Below are 15102 nucleotides of genomic sequence, written 5' to 3' on the forward strand. Positions count from 1 at the left end.
TCACCAAAAATAAAAATAAAAAAGTATGCAGTTGTTGAAGTTCTCATACTGTCTTAGTGAAGCCAAGATAAAGATAGAAGTCAAAATGAAAAGTTTTATCACAACTGCAGTGTGCATTCACTGTAAATCAAGTAAATTAAAACTGCCTACCTTGAGGCAAAGTATATCATTGAAAATTTAAGTAATTAAGCTATTGGTGATATGGTCACACTTCATTACATTAGTATGCATAAACAAAAAAGTGAACAAGAGGCTAATCTTCTTGAATGGCAGGCAATATCAAGTAGAGTAATATGGGCAAATATCAGAATGGGGAACTGGACAATGAGACTTATTTGTACCTATGGAAAAATAAGTCCCATTGTTTCATTGTCTATGGTTCTACCAAGGTAGAAGTGGAGGAATTTTTTGATGCTCTAGAAAAAGCAAATGACGCAATGAAAAAGGAAAAGTTGGTCCTTGTTTGAGATTAAATAGTAGAGTAGAAAATAATTGCCATGCAAAAATATTTTGGGAAAATTTGGAGAAAAGAGCAAAACTAATAATAATGGCAAATATCTGTTGGATTTCTGCTCAGAACATGGACCGGTTATTACTAACACAATGTTCCAAACATAAAAATGTGCACAAATTAACATGGAGAGAAGATGTAAGAAATACGAAAAGTCTCATTGACTATGGTATTGTTGATAGTGATGTTTTCTCACTGGTGCAGGACACTACAGTGTACAGAGGATTGGAAGTGATCACCTTGAAAAGCAAATAAAAGTTGAGCAGCTCTCAGATGTGAACTGTAGACTAAAATACACAAACATTATTCAAGAAAAAATAAAAGTGAGAACAGGAACCAAAGCTTGGAGATTCAGTGACAAGCCCTGAAGAAAACATTGATTCAGCCAGACAGGCATGTAGTGAGGTTGTCTGCAATGATAGAAAAATTAGAACTCCATGGTGGACATAGTGTTAAATTGTGAATGAATACAATTCACTAAGGAATGTTTCATTCATAATTTGTCAAGTTAAAATCCTTGAAAAGGATATGCTTGTATTTTAATATAAGTTGTATATAGCCTGACAAATATTGGATACCATAATTAGTGTAAAACTTGTGAATATTCCCATGTAAAATACCTACTAAATTGTATGTTAGACAATGAATTTGTTATATACATATTTTCTGTTAGAATTGATATAAAAGAATTACTATGTAAATTGCATATAACCAACTGAGATTATAAAGTCAAAGCACGCGGGCAAGACACCAGATTAGTAAGTTTTTGGAGAAGATGCTACAAAAAGGCAATACCCACAATTGCAAAGGAATAATGTGTCGGGTGAAAATTTAGGGTTACAAGGAGTCCCAGTAGGGGTTGATATAAAAGGGCTTGACCCCCCCCCCCCCCCCAGAGCTTTTTTCTGGAGTCTGTTCTCTCTCTCTCTCGGTGGCAGGTCGGAGGTGTCGGGTCGTGAATAGAGGGATCGCGGATTACAAGCCCTACGATGAACGGATAGAGGATTCTTGAAGCAACGGGCAACTCCCGGAAAAGAAAGTGGCCAGGTAGTATGCCTTATGGATGCAGAATCGCCTCGCGCTAAGAATGTTCTAGGCATAGAATGATCGGTATGCAGACTCCATGAGGACCAACCTAAGCTGACAGGTATTTTAGCCTTAACATAGAGGGAAGAAAATGTTTGGAAGAAAAGGAATCCAAGAATCAAAAGGACAAGCATGAGGAATCCTCTAGTTCGGTATAGGAAACCTTTAATCAAGTAATGTGTGAGAGGAAGGTAATTGTAACTTAAGAATCATAGACCTTCATAAAGTTTTGACTATCTAAAATTAAGACAGAACTGTGATATTTTAATCGTAGTCGATGAGCAATATGTGCTATGTATTATAATTGTACTTGTGTTGATTGCTAACTATGTTTAAGAATTATAGAGATGTCTAATCCAGACAGCTTGATTAACACCTAAAAGTCATTATTGGTTAAATTATACGTTTTTGGTCGTAAATGTTAAAAAATAATAAGACTTATAGAAAACTGACCATAGATTTTTAATTCGTACATGTGTTCATACAATATTGCCTACCGGTTTTGCTAATAACTGACTAGCTTTTTCAAGGCTTGCACAGTACAAAAAATTGATAAATGCAAAAAAGGTTAAAGAATACAAAAAACGTTAGTGCTTGCTAGGTAGCTAAGGTAACACGTTCACGTGACATGTCATGTGAACGTGTTTGTACAATATTGTACAAACATACGTACAAATTAAAAATCTATGGTCAGTTTATAAGTCTTATTATTTTTATAATCTAAGCATGCGAGCTTTGAATCTTTGAACATAATGTTTTTGTAGTATTAATTACTGTATGATGTATATTGATTAATTTTACTTTGTAATCTAGTAGTACAGTGATAATTGAAAGTTCTTTATTCTGTATGATGAATATTATGTTAAATAAACCTTTTGCTCTTATTAATTTGGATGCCTGTGTCTAAGAATCCGATGCACCACTCATAAATTATTCGGATCTAAGCGGGAGATAATTGTTAATTAAGACCACCACTGCAAACATGGTTAATTATAGAAGGTATTGATAATTTAGTATAGAAATAGATTAGATTAACCACGTGCATATCTGAAGGTTCACTTCTTGACTGAGACGTTTTTCCAATCTAAGGGTTCTGATGGCGCAGCAGAACAAATAAATTTTCTTAGAACCTTAAGAGAAGTTAACTTCAGAAGCTTTGTTACCAAGGGGTTGACTTAACCTTGATACACTCCCTTTATAGATCAGACTCGCACACATGATAATCTAAGGGGCTGAAGTATATAATAGTAAGACAAAGACAGACACATTATAGACTCTGCTGAGATAGGACAAATTATTCAAGAGATAGTTAAGTAAAGGAGTTAAACCATATTAAGTAAATATTACTACAATGAGAGCCATTATAACAATAGGAAGTTAAAGAGGCAGTGAAGGAAAAGAAAAAAGCATATCAAAAGTTCCTGACAAATAAATCGGCTTGTGCTCTTAGAGAATACAACGACAAATGTAAGAAAGCTAAACACTGTGTAAAACTAGCTAAACAAAATTCATGGGAAGGTTGTTGATGAAGCTTAGAAATGGAGGAAAGAGTGCTGTAAAAGGAGTTAGAAATGATAAATGTGACATGAAAATGGGAGAAAAAGATATCCTTTAAGTATGGAGTAATTACTTCGAAAAATTGCTAACTGAAACAAGCAGTGATAGCACAGTGGTAAAAAAAACACTCAACAGACATACAGTCAGGAATACATATCCATACTTGAAGTAGAAAAAGCCATCGAAGGCTTGAAACGTGGAAAGGCAGCTGGAGTAGATGATATTCGACCAGAAATGCTGAAGTATAGAGGTATAAAAGTCTTACAGTGGTTGCACTGCATAGTTCAGAAGGTCTGGACAGAGGAATGAATTCCCGATGATTGGAGTGGAGCTCTCATAGTACCCATATATAAAAAGAGAAATAAAACTGAATGTGAGAATTACAGAGGTATTTCCATACTGAGTGTTCCTGGTAAGATTTATGCAAGTATACTTGAGAAATGGTTGAGAATTGTGGAAAAAAAACTTGGCGAAGAGCAAGCTGGATTCAGGCCAAATAGAGGCTGCCAGGATCAGATCTTCACTTTACGACAAGTTGTTGAGAAATCATAGGAATATAACAAAGATCTGGAAAAGGCATATGACAAGATGCCAATAGAAATGCTACAGTTATATGGTTTCAATGGGGCATATATCAAGCAATACTTAATCTTTGAGTTATAAGTCAGCAATTAGAATTGAAGGAAATACAGGAAGATTTTTTTATGTTAAATCTAGTGTCATACAAGGATGTGCATTATCCCCTTTGTTATTTATCATCTAAATGAATTACAGTATAAAGGAAAGTAGTATTAAACCTGATATCAAAATTGAAGATGTTAATCTCAGCTCATTACCTTATGTGGATGATGTTATTTTTAAATAAATCCAGTACAAATCTACAAGATTCCCTGACTAAAGTGAATAACTGTTGTAATAGATTGGGTGCAAACATCAGCAACGAAAATAGGCAAAAGCATTGAAAATATCAACTATATTGTGAATGGAGAACCTATGGAACAAGTAAAATATTTCAGTTACCTAGGCACAATTTTTAGTGAAGATAGTAAATTAAATATGGAAATAGACAGCAGAATCAACAAAGCCGATATGATAGGAAGTCAATTGAATAAATTGATATGGAATAAGAGAGAAATTAGTCGAAATACTCAAGAGCTGGGTTAGAAATAAAACATTTGATAAAAGACTAGAGACCACAGATATGAGAGTCCTGAGAAAGATCAGGGGAATGAACCGATGGCATCAGTGGCAATATCATGTTAAAAACAAGGATATTAGGAAACAACTTGACATTGTCAGCATCCAGTAATGTGTTAGCAGAGCTAATCTCAAGTGGTATGGTCACTTAAACAGAATGGGAGAGGAAAGATTAGCAAAACAAGTGTTCTCTGCCAGGTTGGCAGGTAAACGACCCAGAGGAAGATGAAGATATAGGTGGATTGATATGGTACAAAGTGCCTTAGATGACAGAAATATAAGATCTGATAATGTTGGAGTCTTGACAGGTAACAGATTAATTTGGAGGAAAATTGCAGATAGTAAGTTAGTAATGATATAAGTTTTTCATGTACTATCATAACCTGTACATCCTTTGAGGGTACAAGTTTGAGGGAATTTGATAATAATGACTTTCAAGAATATTTTTCCAAGTAATTTTAGCATAAGAAGGACCACAGAGTTTTAAAAAGAACTTGAGTTCCAGAATTGCAATCTTTAGCACAGACTTTGAATATGGAGAGTAATGAAGCAATAACCTTATCTCACCTACACTGTACAAGTTGCCAGAAGTGAAACACTACTGTGTATAACTTTCTTCTGGCATAAATTAGATCTACTGAACCTAAAGGAATGACAAAATCACATATATAATGTTATATTTCAACCTGAAAGCGTGTTTTTTTTTTTTTTTTTTTTCTCTCTCTCTCTCTTCACTTTTGCACCATATTTTATGCCACTGGTTACAAGAATAGAGTGGTGAAATCAGTTGTTTCCTTGCTACTCAGTTTGCATTTTAACTCATATGAGAATGTTATGCATTAGAGCACATGCCATTTACTGCCCTCATCCTTGAAGGAGACAGACATTATTGCTATAGAAGTTGCTTCACATTACCACATACCTTTTAGAATACCCAGAATCCATTCCACATTATATTCAGTCTGTTGTTAAGGCATGTGTTGATAATCCCAACATGTACTTACATTGTTTAGAATACTTCAGTTTCCTTGTTTATACAGTTTTGTTTTTAACCAGTATCACACATAATATTTAATAAATAAAAAGTTTTCACTCTGTTGCCAACATTCATTCTGTTTGCTTTGTACCAATGGCAATTATGTTCTTGTGTTATTCTTTTTTAAATAACATATATAATTTCAATGATTTTGTTTTAACCAAAAAAAATATTTATTTTACTTGTAAATTCACTTTTTTTTTTTTTTTTTTTTTTTTTTTAAATTTAGAACCTGGAAATATTCTTAAAGATCAGAATGTGAAACTAGCTACATACAAAGATAAGTTGCATCACCAGATTTCAGAACAGTTTAATGCAATTTTAAATGAAGTAAGTTACTAAAAGTTACATTAATCGTATATTAACATTTCTACAAATGTTAGTGTATGCTGTTCAGAATTAATCGTAAATTGTTTTCCTTTTATGCAAAAATAGTATAGAAGAGGAAATTTTGTAAATTAATAAAACTACCAATTTTCATATAGTTCGTTTCTTCACTGGATTGCTTGGGTAAGATGTTTTGATCATTTTTTGGATACATGTTCTAAGAACTTTATAAAATCTGCTTTTATGTAATTAGTAATTCTAAGTTGTGACTAATTACTCAAATTATTATTTTCAAGTAGTAATTAGATTGAGTTTTTAGGATTGATGGATGTATATTTTTATAAATTGCAAATTTTTAACTCATATCGGAAAAGCAATTTCAGTTATGAATTAAAAGACTCAGAAAAAGCTGGAATTTTGACCTGGAGACCAAATTTCATTGGGGGGGGGGGGGGGTCATTATCTGCGTGGTCATTATTTAAGTAATTTTTAATTATTTTAAAAATTACTTAAATTCAGATGCCAGATTATTATTTATATGGCAGACTGGATGTGATAACTGGCAACATGGGGTTTGAATCTTATTGTGGATACTAGCAAAGCTTTAGGTGAGGAAGGAGATGAACCCCCCCCTTTCCCCAATGAAATTCTGGTCTACAGATGAAAATTCATAGTCTAACCTCTAATGCAGTCAAAATTCTAGCTTTTTTTTGTAATTTGAACTTTGAAACATTCAAAAAGATGAGATTATGAAAATAGCTAAGCACAATGATAAATTACATCACGAATTTCTGATTAATATAAAGATTGTATTTCTATCTTCCCACTACCATCTGTTATACTCCTAAAATCTAGTACAAGTCTCCAGTACTTTAAGTAATCTTAAAGAATGGAAAAATACCAGCAGCATTCTCCAGTGAGAACCTATAGAATAAGTAAAATATTTCAGCTATTTAGGTGCAATTTTTAGTGAAGATATCAAATCAGAACATTAGTTGGCAGCCAGTTGAATAAACAAAAAATTAGCCAAAAAAAAAAAACTAGCAGTATACAAGACAGTGTTCAAACCAGTTTTTAACTTGTGGATCTGAAAGTTAGGTTTGAAACAAAGCATCTTATCAAAGACTGGAGGCTGCAGATATGCATGTTCTAAGAAAAATTATAGTGAGTAGATTTCATTGATAACAGAATCATTAAAAATGAAGATATGTTAAGAAAACATCTTGGCATTGTTACCATTAAGGAATCTGTAAGCAGAGCTAATCTAAAATGGTGTATGCACTTAAACAGAATGGGGAGGAAAGGTTAGTAAAAACGAATGTTTGATGGCCTAGTTGCAGGAAAAAGCCCAAGATGAAGACATATAATAACTCAAATTAATTTGGAAGAAAATTGTCAATAGGATGTAAGCAAGTAGAACACTAGTAATGTCTAAATAACGTCAGTCATTTAGACTGACAATAACATTTGTTACTGTTTCATGGTTTTGTTTACCACAGTTCCATGCAAGTTACTTGGACGTTTGACCCTCCATAGCTTATTCTGTATCAAGGAGGTTTGGTGGTACTGACCTTTTGGTTGAAAAGACCTTGATTCAAATCCCATCTAGGCACTGAGAACCTTTATACAGTATGGGCTTATCAAATAAACATGAATTAGCCACTTTCATACAGAGATAGTGTCCTTTCATTCTACAAAACTAGCAAACCAGCCAGAATACACACATTACCAGGCATAGCCTAATTTTTAAGCAATAATTCCAAAAACAACTAATTCCAAAAAAAAAAAAAAAAATAATTCCTAACATTTCTTCATGAATGGCATTTAAATTAAACACTAGGTATATTATAATTTCAAAAAGACAAAAATTTCCAATCAAGGAAAAGGAGTAGCCATAGTATTCAACACTAAATATGAGGCTAATATTCTTGAATGGTAGGCAGTCTCAAGTAGAGTGATGTGGGCAAATATCAGAATGGGGAACTGGACAGTGAGACTTATTTGTGCCTATGGTCCCACAGAAGGTTCTTCTTGCTTAGATTTGGATAATGGATTAAACTAAATTTATTATAGTCTAACCAAGTGGGAAAAAACTTCTGACTCTATGCCTGTTGAGTGTTTTTTACCACTGTGCTATCACTGCTTGTTTCATTTAGCAGTTTTTCGAGTAATTACTCCATACTTCAAGGATATCTTTTTCTCAGTTTTCATGTCACCTTTATCATCTCTAATTCCATTTACAACTCTTTCCTCCATTTCTGAACTTCTTCAACAACCTCCAGAATATCTTGCCACCTTCTCGATATTTATTTTCTATGTTCTTAGCAAAGAACATAGAAAATAAATATCTATGTTCTAAGCAAAGTCTTTCCATGACTTTTGTTTAGCTAGTTTTACACAGTGTTTGGCTTTCTTACATTTGTCTCTATTCTCTAAGAGCACAAGCTGACTAATTTGCCAGGAACTTTTGATGTGCTTTTTTTTTTTCCTTCACTGCCTCTTTAACTTCCTGTGTCCACCATAGAGTTCTGATTTTTCCATTCTTGCAGACACCCTCACCACATGCCTCTCTGACTGAATCAATCAAGGTTTTCTTCAAGGCTTGCTACTGAATCTTCAAGGTTTGGTTCCTGTTCTCAAATTCTTTAATTTTTTTTCAATAATCTTTGTGTATTTTAGTATACAGTTCAGATCTGACAGCTGCGCAACTTTTATTCGCTTTAAAACTTTCTTACATGTTCTTCTTTTCAAAATGAAATTTAATTTTATCCTGCTCATGACTAAATAGTAATCACTTCCAATTTCAAATCCTCTGTACACTCTGGTGTCCTGCACCAGGGAGAGGAAACATCACTATCGACAATAACATAGTATGAGACTTTTCTTATTTCTTGCCTCTTCTCTCCATGTGAATTGGTGCACATTTTTATGTTGGAACATGGTGTTAGTAATAACCAGTCCATGTCCTGAGCAGAAATCCAAAAGGTAATCGCCATTATTATTAGCTTTGCTCTTTTCTCCAAATTTTCCCAATATATTTTTGTATGCCTGCCAATCATTTCTTACTCTGCTATTTAGATCTCCAACAACGATCAACTTTTCATTTTTCATTGTGTCAGTTGCTTTCTCTAAAGCCTCAAAAATTGCCAGGCATACAAAAATATATTGGGAAAATTGGGAGAAAAGAGCAAAGCTAATAATAATGGCAAATACATTTTGAATTTCTGGGTAGTGGCCAGAAATCCAAAAGCTCTCATCACTCCTTGTCTCAGTATCTCCCAGTTCTGCCTTAGTATCACCACTTCTGGGTCTGGCTCCCACTGATGAGACCTCAATAAAGGTCGAAACCGGTCTGGGTAGTGGTCTTTTCCTTAATTCATAGCATTATACATGTCCACAAGGAGATGTGCTTTGCATTATGGGATACTGGGACAAGGAGTGATGACAGCTTGGTCCACCTTTACCACGAGTTGCCTCAGTCCTGAAGATACTTCAGGTGCAAATTTTCTTGCTTACACTTGGATAAAGGATTAAACTAAATTTATTATAGTCTAACCAAGTGGGAAAAAACTTCCAACATCTTTCTCTAAATCCAGAGTAATTTAATAATAAGGTGAGACACCTTTTGGCAACTCGTATAGGTAAATGTGACTTCTCCATTACTTCCACATTAGTATCACCACCTCTGGGTCTGGCGCCCACTGATGAGACCACAATAAAGGTTGAAACCAGTCTGAGTAGTGGCCCTTCCCTTAATGCATAGCATTATACGTGTCCGCAAGGAGATGTGCTTTGCATTGTGGGAGATACTGGGACAAGGAGTGATGAGAGCTTGGTCCACCTTTACCACGAGTTGCCTCAATCCTGAAGATACTTCAGGTGCAAACTTTGTTTGCTTACACTTGGATAAAGGATTAAACTAAATTTATTATAGGCATACAGTCAGGAATACATATCCATACTTGAAGTAGAAAAAGCCATCGAAGGCTTGAAATGTGGAAAGGCAGCTGGAGCAGATGACATTCGACCAGAAATGCTGACGTATGGAGGTATAAAAGTCTTACAGTGGTTGCACTGCATAGTTCAGAAGGTCTGGACAGAGGGACGAATTCCCGATGATTGGAGTAGAGCTCTCATAGTACCCATATATATAAAGAGAAATAAAACTGAATGTGAGAATTACAGATGTATTTCCCTACTGAGTGTTCCTGGTAAGATTTATGCAAGTATACTTGAGAAATGGTTGAGAATTGTGGAGAAAAAGCTTGGTGAAGAGCAAGCTGGATTCAGGCCAAATAAAGGCTGCCAGGATCAGATCTTCACTTTACGACAAGTTGTTGAGAATTCATAGGAATATAACAAAGATCTGTATTTATTAATTATATGAAGAGCCAAGGCTTCAATTCGGCGACATATAAACTTATTTAAGTTAAGGAATATTACATCCCATATTGTTTCATAGCCGAATAAGAAACTCAGAGTTTCATGCCGAATATAGTAAATATATAAAGTTCGGCGAGTCCAAGCGTAAGCAGATACCTGGATAGTGTTACAACTGACCCTTTAGGGAGTGCAACACTGAGACAACTCATGGTAAGGGTGGAGCAAGCTCCGATCACTATTCTTGGTATTTTTCCATAATGTGAAACCCAGCTCCTAGGAGCCGTATTACTGTTCTACATTATGAGTGAGAGAAGGTCAGTACCCAGACCTGTTTCAACCTTTATTGAGATCTCATCAGTGAGTAGGTAGACCTAGGAGCTGGGTTTCACATTATGGGGAAATATCAAGAATAGTGATCGGAGCTTGCTCCACCCTTACCATGAGTTGCCTCAGTGTTGCACTCCCTAAAGGGTCAGTTGTAACACTATCCAGGTATTTGCTTACACTTTGACTCGCCGATCTTTATATATTTACTATATTCGGCATGAAACTCTTTAAGTTTCTTATTCGGCTATAAAACAATATGGGATGTAATATCCCTTAACTTAAATAAGTTTATATGTTGCCGAATTGAAGCCTTTGGCTCTTCGTATAATTAATATATTAGGACACCTTCTTGGCTATTCTCATAGTAGGGTATATGTAAGTTCTGTTTGCTACAAACTTGATATTTCTAGGTCTACCTACTCACTGGTGAGACCTCAATAAAGGCTGAAACCAGTCTGGGTAGTGACCTTCTCTCACTCATAATGTAGAATAGTAATCCAGCTCCTAGGAGCTGGGTTTCACATTATGGGGAAATATCAAGAATAGTGATTGGAGCTTGCTCCACCCTTACCATGAGTTGCCTCAGTGTTGCACTCCCTAAAGGGTCAGTTGTAACACTATCCAGGTATTTGCTTATGCTTGGACTCGCCGAAGTTTATATATTTACTATATTCGGCTATGAAACAATATGGGATGTAATATTCCTTAACTTAAATAAGATCTGTATTTAAGTTTTGTAGAAGTATTTAAGTTTTGTATGTTTGTCTCTAAGTGTGTTATAATACAACCTGTAAATATATCAAGTTCCAAAACTTAAAGAAAGGAGTAGTTTATCAAATAATTCAAGTAAAGATCACTCACTTGTTTGTGTAATTAACAGTGCAATGTGTAAGTATTCAATACTTGTTAGATCTATAAATATTTAGAGTTGTTACATGACTTGCATAAAATTCTGAGTGGATTGTAAGTCCAAAGTTCACAGAGCAGTTTGCCTCGGGCAATCACATACCTTCGACGCGCAAGAGGAGTAATGGAGAATGGTCGCTGTGACGTTGACCCAAGTGACAAAATGTTCCAAGCGCTAGGTGGACATTGTAGAGTGCGGGAATCGCCACGATGAAAGGTGAAATAAAAGAGTCAAGACCCCCCCCAACAAGGCTTTTTCGTTTCTGGATCTCCTCGGTTGTGAGCTGGACAGTGGTGACATCGCCTCCACTCCAGAGTGCTTGGACAATGCATTGACGGAAATTCTAGATCCGTAGTCCCGAGGAGCTAGAATAGGCCTAGCCGTCCCTAGAAGGAAGGGTTACGTGCTCGCCATGCGGAGATCATGAAGACTCCTCGATAGCTCAGAGAGCCATGTGCCTTAAAGCCTGTTGAGGGAATCAAAGGAACATTCGAGTGATGAGAGGACATTTCCAACGAATCAGCAAGTTTGATGAACTTCAAGTATAGATAAGTAGAATTTACTATTTTTGCTAGCTATGGTTGAAAGGAATTTGTGTTGTGTAGTGATTCAGAAGAAAGAACTAGAGTAGTATCATGAACTGAACTGAAGTGATCTAAAGTTGTATATCATAACATTATAGCTTTGCGGTACTGAGTTATTGTATGTGCTTAAAGAATGTTAAGGTAATTCAGAGTGAAGATTGATGTTAGTAACGAATTATAATTGACATTATTGATACCTAGAATGGTCTGCTTGTGACTAATTTAGAGTAATTATTGCTATAAGTATCATACCTAGCTAGAGTACTTATTAACTGATTAAATTGATAGTGATAACATAGAATAAATCAATTTGATTAATTGTGTCCAGTTAGTGTATTTTATGTATAACCTAATTGTCATTAACCTTCTTAGAGTGAGAATTGTAATATCATATTCTGTATATTTATATAGTGTTCAATAAACCTTTGCTTTTGAATCCAAACAAGATTGTATGTAATTTGGAATCCGATGCACCTCTGCATCAGATTCCAAAAATTCTGTTTTTGCAAAAATTTAACACGAACCTCAGCAGGAAATTAGGGAGTAAGAATTTTGGCCATGTCTGCAAAGATAAGGTATCACTTGAGTACATTCTAGGGAATGTACTCAAGTATTAACATAGTTTGTTTAATCTAAGGGCCCTAAGTGGTGCAGCAATATTAATATAAATTTCTTAGAGCTTTACAAGAGGTTGACCTCGGAAACTCTAATGCACTGGTATTGGCTCGATCCTGAGACAATTCCTTTGTTATCCAGCGGTACCACATGATGTCTGAAAAGGGTTCTTACTTGTATTGATGAGTTGGACTATAAAATATGTAATGTAGAGAAAAATCGATACAACAGTAGGAGGTTAGTAATGAAGTACACTTTCATGTAATACCATCATATCAAGTGCATTCCTGAGGAGACGTATTGGGAATTTGATGATATCTTAACAAATAACTCTCTCCATTCTATAGTAGATGCTACTGACTACCACCACTCCTTTAAACTAGCTGTAGACATTAACTAAATCTTTAACTCCTTCCCTTTACTGGTCATACTTCATCTTGTGTAAATAAAATTCTATCCATTCAAATCTTAAATTCAAAATTTAGTTTTAAGGAGTACTGATATCATGGTTAGTTTCAACATCACTTTTTTATTCACCAGTATTCCCCCTTTCTGACACTAGGCTTTTTTAATAGCCTACAATCTATAAATAAAGATAAGATAATAAAGGTGGCATGAAAACTTAGATATTCTAATGACTGGAGAGGTTATTTTGAAAGATTGCTGAATGAAAGAAGCAGTGAAAGCATGGTGGTAGAAAACACTCGTTAGGAATGCAATGAGTACATATCAATGCTTGAGGTAGAAAAAAGCCATTAAAAACCTGAAATATGGAAAGGCAGCTGGATGATATTTGACCAGAAATTTTCAAATACGGAGATAGAAAAGTTTTATAGGGGTTACATTGCATAATTCAAAGGCCTGGTCAAATGAACAAATTCCATATAATTGGAAGACAGTCTCTCATACTCACCTGTAAAAAGAGACAAAACTGAATGTTAGAATTACAGAGGAATTTCTGTAATGAATGTTGGTAAAATTTATAAGCAAGTACACTTGAAAAATGGCTAAGAAGGATTGTGGAAGGGAAGCTTGGTGAAGAACCAGCAAATAGAGGTTGTTCAGGATCAACTTTTCACTCTAAGACAAATAACTGAGAAATCATGTAAATATCACTAAGATCTGTATTTAAGTTTATAGATCTGGAAAAGACACATGATTAGGTGCCAAGAGGAAGGCTATTTAACACACTACCGTAATATGGTGTAAATAGGACATTATATCAAGCAATACTTAGTCTTTGAGTTGTAAGTTAGCGGTTGGAATTGAAGGAGGTACAGAAAGATGGTTGATGCTAAATCAGGTCTGAGAAAAAGATATACATTATCCCCTCTGTTATTCATCATATATATGGATCACATTATTAAGAAAAATAGTATTTAAACCTGATATTAAAATTTAAGATGTTAATCTCAAAAAGATTCCCTGACTGAAATGAAAAATTGTTGCAATAATTTGGTATGAAAATTAGCAATAAAAATGCAAAGAAGACAGTGAAAATAGTCAGAAACATTAAAAATATCAAATTCATCCTAAATAGAGAATCTATAGAACAATTACAACTTTTCAGCTATTTTGGCACAATTTTTAGTGAAGATAGCAAATAAAATATGGAAATAGACAACAGAATTAGCAAAACCTGGTACAGTAGGATTTCAACTAAATAAATGTATATGGAATAAGAGAGAAATTAGTCAAAACACTAAAGTAGCTGTATACAAGACAGTGTTCGAACCAATTTTAATGTATGTATCTGAGAGCTGGATTAGAAATAAAATCCTTAAAGACTGAAGATCACAGACATGGGAGTTCTGAGAAAGATGAGGGGAGTGAACAGATGACATCGATAGCAATATCATATTAAAAATGAGTATATTAGGAAAGAACACGACTTTTTGAGCATTCAAGAACGTGTCAGCAGAGCTTATCTCAGGTGGCATGGTTACTTAAACAGAATAGGAGAGGAAAAGTAAGCAAAACAATTTTGCGACAGTGGCATGAAAAAGATGCGGTGGAAGATCAAGGTATAGGTAGGTTACAGTATGATGTGCCTTAGAAGAGAGAAATATAAGATCTGATAACATTGGATTCTTGATAGATTACAGATTAATTTGGAATAAAATTGTACAACTATGGACTCTCCTTACCCTAGACAGTTTCTGTATGGAGCATTTTGAAACATATGCTCCTGATACTGCACTCCTCAATCATTCTATCTGTCTAAGTTATGTTGATGATGTTCTCCATTTTCTAATTCGCACGTCTTCCAAATTGCTTCCTTTCTCAGTTAAGAGAAAATGTGTCCACACAAGGTACTTTCACAAATTTTCCCATATGTCCCCCCCCCCCAATAATATAGTATCATAAAATTCTTGTTAACATGGCCACCAACTTCACTTCCAACCAGGCTCCCCTGTCTGCTGAACTCCTTGATTCATCATACCATCTTATCTAATGGTGCCAAATAAAATAACAGGAGTATCGTATTTTTCCGTGTATAAGACGATACTTTTTTCTAAAATTTTTAGACTAAAAATTGGGGGTCGTCTTATAATGGGGGTAACCTGTTGAG

General features: G+C 34.8%; 1 protein-coding gene across 1 annotated transcript in view; it reads left to right on the top strand.

The window, feature by feature from the left end:
• LOC150098777 (protein OS-9-like) overlaps positions 1-15102 on the top strand; it is a 210522-nt gene that overhangs the window by 124213 nt on the left and 71207 nt on the right. Inside the window, exon 9 of the mRNA XM_090405721.1 lies at positions 5617-5717. Coding sequence (XP_090261847.1) covers positions 5617-5717 — 101 coding nt within the window. The remainder of the gene's footprint in view (positions 1-5616; positions 5718-15102) is intronic.

This window comes from Typopeltis vanoorti, chromosome 15 (assembly GCF_054136105.1).
Source record: "Typopeltis vanoorti isolate ZY-2024b chromosome 15, IOZ_Tvanoo_1.0, whole genome shotgun sequence".
NCBI classification, from domain to species: Eukaryota; Metazoa; Arthropoda; class Arachnida; order Uropygi; family Thelyphonidae; genus Typopeltis; species Typopeltis vanoorti.